The following is a 10,813-nucleotide window of genomic DNA, read 5'->3' on the forward strand; positions in this document are numbered from 1 at the left end:
AGCCGCTCCTATGATGGGGAAGAAAATGCAAAATGGCAGTTGACAGTAGATTTCTTTTTCCCGTGGATTCAGACTTACTAGACTCGCTACTCGGATACGCATAATCCACGCATCCAGAAGAGGTTGAGAACAATCATCAACTGTTACTTCTAAGTGTAATTAATTGGATATGTTCCATGTTTTCCACTGTCCTGCGCAGTCAATGTTGTTCTTTTTTCTCAATATGTAAGGACAGATGATGGAGAAATGATGTGTTTCTCATGGACAGAGAACTGGTTATAAACGAGTGAACATCTGGCCAACAACACTGGCCGAATTCTTTCCAGTTGACTACCCTGCAATCAATTCGCAAAAAAGGGAAAAAGACTACCCTGCAATCTACATGCTGCAACCAATGCAAAATCTTGCAATGACTCAGCCAAAGCAACAAAATTGGACGTGATGACGACTCTATGTATCTATCTACACTTGGCAATTGCCATGCTTGCTATAATCAAACTTGTGCATCCTTTCTCATTGTCCATCTGGTCTGGTTAGTTGGTGGCTAGGCTCCCAGATATGCCGCGGTCATCCATCCTCTCATAGAAAAGCATGTACGCCTCGCACCCGAGAACTTCTTCGAGGGGAACTTCCTTGATGTCGCGATCGCTTGCGCAAACCCATGAGGAAGAACCACTGCTCTGCTGCTTGCGACCTGCCCTCACATAAGCAACGTAGTGCCCTGTACTCAAGGCGTGGCCCCGGTGCTCAATGACACCAACTAGACGATAGCTGGAGTTACCTTTGTCCTCGGAACTGAAGAGTAAAAAAAAGTAGTAATAAACAGCTAGATCAGATGCAAGGAAACTGAAGATTAAGCTGGAGTACCAACAATGCAATGTCTTTCTTCAAACAACAAACTGGACATTTGTTAACAAGAAAGCTCTATCAGATTAACAAAACAATATGGTGTATCTCAAGTGACTGATTACGTACTTACTAATTATAACTCTTAGAAATAAAGGCTCATACTAATTCTCAACAGGCCATTCAAAGATGTTAGGTTTGTATATATATGATATCCATCCAATTGCAAGTCTAAAACCAGAACTATACTTAACAATCCAAACTTCAAACAGATTTTATACGCTACACCAAGGTGATGATAATATAATCATAACTTGGTCAGTGATACCGATACACTGCCAAGGTGAACAGAGTTTGTACTCAACGGCCTGGACATCTGATACATATTGCAATATGGTATCCTATACTAAAAAAGAAATATTAACAGTTTCAATCAATGGCACAGGGTTCTGGTGATGGTCCATATCAGGCTGTCAGTACACACTCAAATTAAGCTGATGCCTTCAGACGATTCAGTCAAGCTTGCAATTATCGTGTCCTGACAAGTACGAAATGCTAGTCTGAACCAAGAAAAAAATTGTAGTCTGAACCTCAACCTATAAAATAGTTTACAAACTTACATATAAATTCCTGAAGTCTGACATATTTTTTGTGTTGAAAACCTTCATTTCTGTAACCTGCAATGCCTATTTTTGTAGAGAAGGAATACTCCTAAAGCTTTGTAGAAGCAAACTATGACACAAAATAGTTGCTGGATTTCTAAAGGTAAGGACTTAATGGAATAGGCATAAAAGAACAGTCTTATAAGTTGCTGTATAGAACTATCAGAAGTCGGTACCTGGGGTCCATGAACGGTCCTGCATGAAGAATCTCCTTAAAGCTCACATGTCCTCTCACTTTAGAAAGAGCATTGGTGAATCTCTTCAGTTGAATGGTTAACACAGGTGGCAGCTTAGTAATCAATTGTATTTGAAAACCACCAGTCTCATATTTCTGCTCAATTCGGTTTTCTTCCACTTGTTGCACACTATGATCATCCAGCTTTACCTGCTTCCCACTGCCTAGATTTTGGTCGCTGGTATCCTGACTATCCTGGGCACTCAGCAGGTCAGTCTGTTTATCAGTTGGAAAGGAACTAGGTGCAGCTTCCTGAACAACTTCGTGACTTTCAGATTTTTTATTGGTAGTGCTGCAAGAGGCCGAGTTCTTTTCATCATAGCTCATCCCTGAAGTGATTTCTTCACTAATTCTGTCTTCAGAAAGAATAACTTGATGATGTGCATCTGAACCATGTGTTTGTCTACTTGGAGAGGTGTAATGTACCGACAAGCTATTCAAATCATTAGATCGCTCACTTGGGCATGTTTTCCTGTCTGATAATTCAGTCTGGTCTCCTTCAACTGTTGGGTTTACATTGGTACTTGCTATCATCGGTTCACCATTTTCACTTCCATTTTTTCTCGGCAGCTCAACAACCTTGGAACAGTTATCACATTTCCATCCCACCGGACAATAGCAAAGAAGTGTCAAGCAGTCCTCGAGTGATGCAACAGAGTTCATATGTACTGCCTCATCATCAGTAATATCACTGCTCTGAGCTCTCCCCTTGTCTTCTGTAGTAAATTCTACTGAGTAAGTGTTCTCCTTGGCTTCTATATCAACAAGTGGAGGTGGACCAGTATCTTCTGGACCGTGAGGATCTACTATTGATTCATCCGTTCGTTCAGTGTCATCAAACAAGTTAGGAATGAAATCAAGAACTTTTATTGGCACTTCAATGATCTCTCGTGGGACATCATTTTTCTGAGTCTGCAAACGACCGTGTGCAACATCCTCCACTTCAGTAGAATCTGCAGATTCAAGCATACAGGGATTTAGTTTCATCAGCATTGGCAAGATTATGCAACCAGAAACCCTCATCCTTTGCATATTTAAGAATCTTTATCCACCACGTTCTAAGCTCTCTTTTTTCGACAATATCCATACACGCTTAAGTTAACCAACCATTTTGAGTAACACTTATTTTATGAAGGTAAGGACTCAAGACCCTGAGTTATCTTCAAATGTCAATTTAAACTACGACACTATACCAAACACTTTTTTCATGCTAAGACTGCTGAAACATCCAGCCCAATTTTTCGTAGCCACCCCGAACGCTTTGCTGCTACTTTTTTAATGCATGTGTAAAATGTCCTTAACAATTTTCTCTACTTAGCTATTACCGGAGCTCCATACCGGAAAGTGTCATGTGTTCTGTGTTCAGAAAAATAGCTAGCTGGTACTAGATCTCGCTATTCCACACCTGCGGGCCTGTTCCACATTATATGTTTTAAGTTAGCTAGAGGAGCACATAGACTTACCAACTTGCAAAGGCTTGGGTGTTTTCTCTATGGCCTCATTTCCAAATTCTGAACCAGGAAACTGAGAATCACCGCCTTCAGCAATTGTTTGAATCTTTTCTTCATCAGTCTTGTCGGTTTGTTGGAATAGTTCCTTACGAGACTTCGTCGGAGATCCACGGCTTCTGGTCATTGGTGGTAACGTAACACTTCTGGCTGGACAATCCTTTGATGGCAGCGCCAGTTGGAGCTCATCGAATTGCAGACCCAAAACTGATTTAGTTGGGCAACTTATGCAGTATAAGGTCTGACGCAACCAGCCCCCAAAAATGGAATTGCCAATTGCATGAAACTCCGCGCCCCCATGCAATTTGTTTAGGTCCTTTGTCTCCTCTTCCAAAGCACTGCGCAAAGATGCAAGAAACTCTTGGCTATCCTGCATAAGAGAGCCCTTGAACTGCGGATTAAACACCCGCATATCTTTCAATAGCATCTCTGGATCCAGCGCGCGTCTGGCATCATTTGTGCTGCTTGTCTCCACAAACAATTGCTTCAGGTGCAGACCAATTCTCCCCAGCCGAGCACCCGGTCCTAAAATCCTTGTCCTCAGCTCACCGAGCGCAAGGAGACACTGTAGCAGTGCATTCATGTAGCATGTGTTTCCAAGATTCGGCAACCCTCTGATAACACAGCCATTTCCATTAGAGTACCCAGACGCATCATCGCCGGTCACTATTGCCCACAAATCCTTTGTATAACTCTTGGCCGCTGTTCCCCACTCATCCCATCCATTGCTGGCCGACATTGCCCGCTCATCCCTTTTATTTCTGGCCACAGCTGCCCACTCATCATCGCTCAGCTTGTCCTGACCGAGCTTCAGAACGTGCCCACACTCGAAGCAGTAGCCCTTATACGGTTCATCGTACCACAGAGCAACCCAATGGTAGTCCCTGGTGGCGTGCAAGCGGGCGTGTCCCTGCGGATTTTCCATGCCCCCCTTCTCCCCGGTGCAGAATGTAGAGGTGCACTCCGTGCACACCATGAACCTAGCAGCAGCTCCCCTCCAGGTGCAGGTGGTCGTGCACAGGAAATGCTCGCACTCTGGGAGCTTCTCGGCGGTCTTGATATCAAGCACCATATCATCCAGCTCCTCCCTGTCCTTGAACAAGTGCTCGCATGACCCGATGTCGTATGTGCAGTCGCTCGTCTCCTCCGCTTCCCCCGTCGATGGCGACTCGCTCGACAACACCAACGCCTCGGACGCAGGCAGGTCCAGGTGCGGGTATTTCTGCATGTTCTCAGCCGCAGACGCAAGCAGCAGAAGGTCCATGGGCGGGGGGTTTTGCGGGTTCTCGGCCCCCGTCTCACACCCTTCCTTTGCAATGCTGGCCATTGTTCCCCAGTCATCCTTTACAACGCCGGCCATTGTTCCCCAGCCATCCTTTGCAGCGCTATCCCCCGGCATTTGCTGATCCTTTTCGTTTCTGGCCGCCACTGCATAGTCATCTTCACTCAAGTCACTGAGCCTCATGGGGCGTGCACACAAGAAGCAGTATCCCAAATTCGGTTCATCGCACCACTGAGCAACCCAATGCTGGTGCTCGCCAGCGTGCCAGCGGGCGTGTCCCTGCGGATTTTCTATGTCCACCGGCCACCCAGAGCAGAAGAAATAGGCGCAGTCTATGCACTTCATCATCCCTTGGTCGTCCTCACTGGCTCCCTTCCAGGTCGTGTTGCAATTACGACGCTGGCACTTCCAAGGCTCCTTGAGGACCTGGTTTGCGACCTTGAGTTCATGTACGATCATATCCAGATCGAAAAGTATGTGGTCGCACCGACCGCTGTCGTCCATACTGTCGACAGTACTGTCGCTGCTGGTTGCCGCCTCCGCTTCCTCGGATGATGGCCACTCGCTCCACCCCGTCGGAGACGCAGACGCGGCGCTGCATCCAGGACAAGCCGCGGCCAGCGGGTCCAGGCGCGGGGACTTCTGCGGGCTCTCGGACGCCTCTTCCGCCCTCTCCCTCTTCTCCTCTACCATCACGCCTGCCGTCTGGAAACTAGGAAACAACGAGAATGAGTAGGGTGAATTCTGAACCCCAAAAACAGAACAGTACGGAGTAGAGATTGAACCAGACTTGAGATGACTAGAAAAAACTCCATTAAGAAGAACCGAAAATCCCAGCAACCATCAAGGGTTAGCGGCGCCAATAACTTTCCTGAAGCGAAAATCCCGAAAAATCAGAGAACGAGAAAAAGAAAAAAAAAAACCACTAACAAGACGAGAGGAAATCGAACATTCCGTTAGCGAGCATCAAGAGCTTCGCAGCTTACGGCGGAAAAGCAACCGGGAACGCCGGCGAAGCGGAGGACAAGGAAAAACTCCGCCGTCAAGGCATGCAGAACCCGAGCATTCCGGCGGAGAAACACACGAGAGCGGCGCCGCGGATCCGATTCGGGGGGCCGAGAGAAACCCACCAGCAACACGCGATCAAGCAGGCAGGCCAGCACGCGCGCACCCAGCGACGCGGGATTAGGTGGGGAGGAGACGAGGCTTACCAGGAGGCGGCGAGGGAAGAGGACCGAGCGGAGCAGCGGCGTGGGCGGCGAGGCGGCGAGGGAAGAGGACCGAGCGGAGCAGCGGCGTGGGCAGCGAGGCGGCGAAAGGGAGGGAGGCGGTTTCGCTGGTCGCGGGACGGTGGCGCCGGGGCTGGTTTGGTGGGCTGGGCGAGGAGCTGATGCGGCCATGCGTACCGCCGGAATGGATTTTATCTCGGGGGTTAGGCAAGATTCTGAGGCCCTGCCCGGCCCGGTATGTGGTATGATGGACCGTGGTTTCGGTTTTCGAGCACAGAACTTGGGGCTTGATCCCAAAAAAAGAGGCAAAGGCACGGCAGACCCAGACAGAAACTTGTCCAGGCCGTGACGATTTGGTCCAACAACTTGCCGAAGCTCACCCCGCCACCCAGCCATAATGGGAGATTACAGCCGACGTGCAAATTAGAACAACTTCAATGAGGTGACCCAATTTATCCGTTTGGGTTATTCGGACACAAAACTCAGCCCAACGTGGCGATCCAAACGCATTCGCCTGCTGTTCGTTTGATGTCCGCTCGGACCCATTTTGGGCTCAAATCTAGGAAAATTTGGGTCAAAAGCGGACACAAAGCGGACGTTCTTTGTGCCCTCTTCGCCCCCCTCTGTTCGGCTGCATGTGTCGGCTGGCCCACTTGCCATCCACCCATCTGTCCCATCCCGTCTCTCTCCTTCTTTTCCTCTCTCTTCTCCCCCCACCCACCCGCCCCGCTGGAGCAGCGTCGGCCTGCCCTTTGCGCCTCCGCCCCCCGCGCCTCGCCTTCCCAGCTCCGCGCCTGGCCGTGCCCGGCCTCCCCATCTTGGCGCGTGCCGGCTCTGCCCGTCCCGCCCGCCTGCCGGCTTCCGGGTGTGCAACCCTCCCTCTCTCCGGCGCTCCCCTCCTCCCCGACCTCCCTGCTTCGCGTGCGGCCTGTGCCAGGACGCCGTGCGCCACTTTGCCACCACGCCGCCACACCTGGACGGCCCGGCCACGTCGTCGCCCGAGCTCCAGGCGCGCCTGTGCGACCTCGTTGAGCGGGAGGAGCCTGGACCTACGACATCTACTGGCAGGAGTGTCGCGCCGGCGCCAGCGGCCGTCGCGTGCTCGGCTGGGGCGACGGGCACTGCCGCGACGAGGATGAGGATGGCGCCGACTACGCGCTCTGTCTCGACCGGGTCACCGGCGCCGAGATGTCTTCCTGGCGTCCATGTACTTCTCGTTCCCCGATGACACTGGCGGGCCGGGCCGCGCGCTCACCTCCGGCCACCATGCCTGGGCGGGGAGCCGCTCCTTGACCTGCCCAGCTTGGCGCCATGCTCCGAGCTTCTGGCCGCGCTTGCTTCGCCGACGGAACCAGCCGCAGAGGCAGCAAATGGGTCCGCCGCGTGTCTTTGCGTTGGGTGAATCTATCATCCTCGCGTATCTGCCGCATGTCCACTAGGCGGACGAGCGACCCAAACGGACATAAAACGGACAAAATCCGTGTCCGTTTGGGTTCCTGCGTTGGAGTTGCTCTTAGCCCACATCCAATCAGCACGAGACGTGTGGCACCATGATGGCGGAGACGGGAGCTAGCCGGTCGCCGGGCACTTTTGTGGGAAAACCCTTGCACTTTGCCGAAATTAACCCGCACTCCTGCGTTCGAGTGAAATCAAGATTTCACCCACCCAGGGATAGTTGCACTTTCACGGTCCAGGATAGTTGCACTTTCCCCCACCCAGGGATATCTTGGTCTCAACCCTTGCTATATGTTGTTAGGAATTACCAAAACCACCCAGGGATAGTTGCACTTTCACGGTCCCACCGAGTTGACATGTCGGTCCCACCGAAAATCCTAACGTTCACATTTTGAACTAAATCGGTCTGACCGAGTTTGAGTATTCGGTCTCACCGAGTTTGGTAAATTCTGTGTAACGGTTAGATTTTGTGTGGAGGCTATATATACTCCTCCACCCTTCCTCCATTCATGGAGAGAGCCATCAGAACGTGCCTACACTTCCAGCATTCATTTTCTGAGAGAGAACCACCTACTCATGTGTTGAGACCAAGATATTCCAATCCAATCACAAGAATCTTGATCTCTAGCCTTCCCCAAGCTGCTTTCGACTCAAATCATCTTTCAACCAAATCAAAATCTATGAGAGAGAGTTGAGTGTTGGGGAGACTATCATTTGAAGCACAAGAGCAAGGAGTTCATCATCAACACACCATCTATTACCTTTTGGAGAGTGGTGTCTCCTAGGTTGGTTAGGTGTCACTTGGGAGCCTCCGTCAAGATTGTGGAGTTGAACCTAGGAGTTTGTACGGGCAAGGAGATCGCCTACTTTGTGAAAATCTACCCTAGTGAGGCAAGTCCTTCGTGGGCGATGGCCATGGTGGGATAGACAAGGTTGCTTCTTCGTGGACCCTTCATGGGTGGAGCCCTCCGTGGACTCACACAACCGTTACCCTTCGTGGGTTGAAGTCTCCATCAATGTGGATGTACGATAGCACCACCTATCGGAACCACGGGAAAAATCTTCGTGTCTACATTGCGTTTGCTCCCTCAAAACCCCTCCCCTTTACCTTCATATGCAATGATTTACATTCCGCTGCTATACTCTTAGAATTGCATGTGTAGGTTGATTACTTGACTTGTGATAAGTTGCTAAAATCTGCCAAGACTTAAAATTGGAAAAAGGCTAGATTTTTATTTGGTCAAGTAGTCTAATCACCCCCCTGTAGACATACTTTCGATCCTACAGACCGATTGTGTTAGGGTTAGGGCATAATGTAATCTCGGTGAGACCGATCACATGAACTCGGTGAGACCGATTTCTGTAATAGGCAAACAGAGAGTTGGTCAGTCAAACTCGGTGGGACCGATCGCTTATTTCGGTGAGACCGAAATGTTGCGAAAAGGAAGCAGAGAGTTTGCATTGCGAACTCGATGGGACCGATCTCTCATCTCGGTTAGACCGAAACGTTACGAAGGGAAACAGAGAGTTTGCAATCCCATCTCGGTGAGACCAAGATCCCTATCGGTTAGACCAAACTAATTAGGGTTTCTGGCTATGGCTATGTCAAATGAACTCGATGGCGCCGGATAGATCAAATCGGTGGGGCCGAGTTTGACTTTTGGTTTGGGACATATGTGGAAATGAGAAAGTGGTTGAGGGTTTTTGGAGCATATCACTAAGCATTTTGAGCAAGCGAGCCATTAAGCAACACCTCATCCCCTTTTAATAGTATTGGCTTTTCCTATGGACTCAATGTGATCTTGGATCACTAAAATGAAAATGTAGAGTCTTGAGCTTGAGCCAATATGTGTCCTTAGCATTTTGAAGGGTCCACATCTCTAGTCCATGCCATGCCAGTCATTGAACTTTCTGAAATGATTATCTTGAAAGAATATTAGTTCAATGAGCTACATGTTGTTAAGAATTACCAAAACCACCCAGGGATTAGTTGCACTTTCAATCTCCCCCTTTTTGGTAATTGATGACAACATATAGATCAAAGCTTCGACAAATGATAATAAGAATGAAATACATCATCGCTTTGAGAAGTATGTGATAAGCAAGAGCTCCCCCTAAATTTGTGCATTATTTAAAATTTGCTTTTGAATGCAAATGCACAATCGATTAGGACCATGGGTTACTCTTCCATGTCACATACATCTTGGTGGAGCGCTCAAAATGATAGTATATGAAATATGCACTCATCACCAAGGCAAGATGTGAATGATCATACAAGAGAGATAGATAATATCATCATCCAAGCACAAGCATTTAACGTATGATATGATCAAACGCATGACCATACAAGTATCTCACACACACATAAAGTATCATCCAAGCAAGCAAAACAAACAAGGTAGCAAATTAAGTAGCAAAAAAAGAATCAAAGCTCTCTCTCTCTCTCGAAGCCTATGATCTATACACTTTCTCCCCCTTTGGCAACAAGTTACCAAAAAGCTCGAAAATGCATAGTGCTATGCGGCTCTCTAGGCTTGATCCTCGGGAGGTGGCGTGGAGAGGACTCCTGCGACAAAGGCATCTGTTGAGGTTGTAGGAGCTGGTGGAGTTGCAACCGGAGGGGCAACTGAAGCTGTGGCTGCAGGTGCTGAAGGTAGTAGCTCTAGTGTCTGTCACTGGCACTGCTGCAGATCTCTGTGCCTTAGCCACTCTCTGAAAAGCTTCAATGGTAGCTTTCCCTTTGCTCTCTTCAGCTTCATCCTGGAGCTTCTCAACAATTGTTTGCATCTCTATGACCTTCAAGTCTATATCATAAAACTTTGTTTCAATGATCCTTTCAAGACTCTCTTGATTCTGAGTCAGGGTGGCCAATCCTTTATCAATCCTCAAAGTGGCTTGAATAAGATATCCAAGTTGATCTTGTTTTGACTTGAGAAAAACTTGTGAAGCCTCTTCAGCACTTGGCATCTTGGCTGCCTTCTCTGCTTTTGCCTTCTCCCTCTTCTCCTGAGCCTCTACTGAAGTAGGATATGTAGCATCCATGACAACTATGTTGTCCTCAAAGTTTGGCCTCAAGGGAAGGTGCTCTTTGTCCAACAGGTATGTGCCTGTGCCCATCTTGGAGTTGATGAGCATCTGGATGTGTGGAGCATACCCACATGATCTCTTTTGGTCTGCTGCATTTCTCTTGATGGTTTCAACAATCAAACTCATCACCTTGAATTTCTGGGGCACATCAAACATCTGAAGCAAATTGATGGAGTGGCCTCTGATCATCCTGTGATCTCCTAATTTGGGCAGCAAGGTGTGCCTCAAGATGGTGTTTATGGTGGCCAGTCCAGACAATAGATAGTACACTGAGCCTAGCTTGTGTGTCTCCAAGGCCTTGTCAGGTATCTCCTTGTACATGTTGGCCATGGAGTTGTGATCTTTCTTGCGCTTTGCATAGACATCAATGTCATCCTCAGCTCCATCTGGAGCATTGATGAGCTTGGCCCACTTAGCAACAGTAGATTGATACCTTGTACCCTCAGACATCCAAACAATTTTTCCATCTGGGTAGAAATGAGCTGTTGAATAGAACTGCATAATGAGCT

The 10,813-nt window shown here is 48.6% G+C and overlaps 1 protein-coding gene across 2 annotated transcripts; it reads right to left on the reverse strand.

Annotated features, from left to right (window-relative positions):
* Positions 1–239: 239 nt before the first annotated feature.
* On the reverse strand, positions 240–5,956 carry LOC109781971 (ubiquitin carboxyl-terminal hydrolase 2-like). Of its 2 annotated transcripts, none has more exons than XM_045231703.2 (4): positions 5,745–5,956; positions 3,207–5,238; positions 1,685–2,696; positions 240–795 (listed from the first exon to the last, which is right to left on the reverse strand). In XM_045231703.2, exons 1-4 carry the CDS (start codon positions 5,931–5,933, stop codon positions 534–536), a joined length of 3,495 nt encoding a protein of 1,164 aa, XP_045087638.1. In that variant the 5' UTR covers positions 5,934–5,956; the 3' UTR covers positions 240–533. The 2 variants fall into 2 exon arrangements, with proteins under 2 accessions (XP_045087638.1, XP_040251771.2); XM_040395837.3 differs by having other exon boundaries at positions 3,207–5,245; positions 5,745–5,933.
* Between the last annotated feature and the right edge of the window lie 4,857 nt (positions 5,957–10,813).

This window comes from Aegilops tauschii, chromosome 7, assembly GCF_002575655.3.
Source record: "Aegilops tauschii subsp. strangulata cultivar AL8/78 chromosome 7, Aet v6.0, whole genome shotgun sequence".
Taxonomy (NCBI): domain Eukaryota; kingdom Viridiplantae; phylum Streptophyta; class Magnoliopsida; order Poales; family Poaceae; genus Aegilops; species Aegilops tauschii.

Coding starts and splice junctions, on each gene's coding strand:
- LOC109781971 (XM_045231703.2), bottom strand. CDS start 5,933: ATGGCCGCATCAGCTCCTCGCCCAGCCCACCAAACCAGCCCCGGCGCC. Junction 5,239..5,744: donor TCTTCCCTCGCCGCCTCCTG/GTAAGCCTCGTC, acceptor CCTAGTTTCCAG/ACGGCAGGCGTGATGGTAGA. Junction 796..1,684: donor GGACCGTTCATGGACCCCAG/GTACCGACTTCT, acceptor TTTACTCTTCAG/TTCCGAGGACAAAGGTAACT.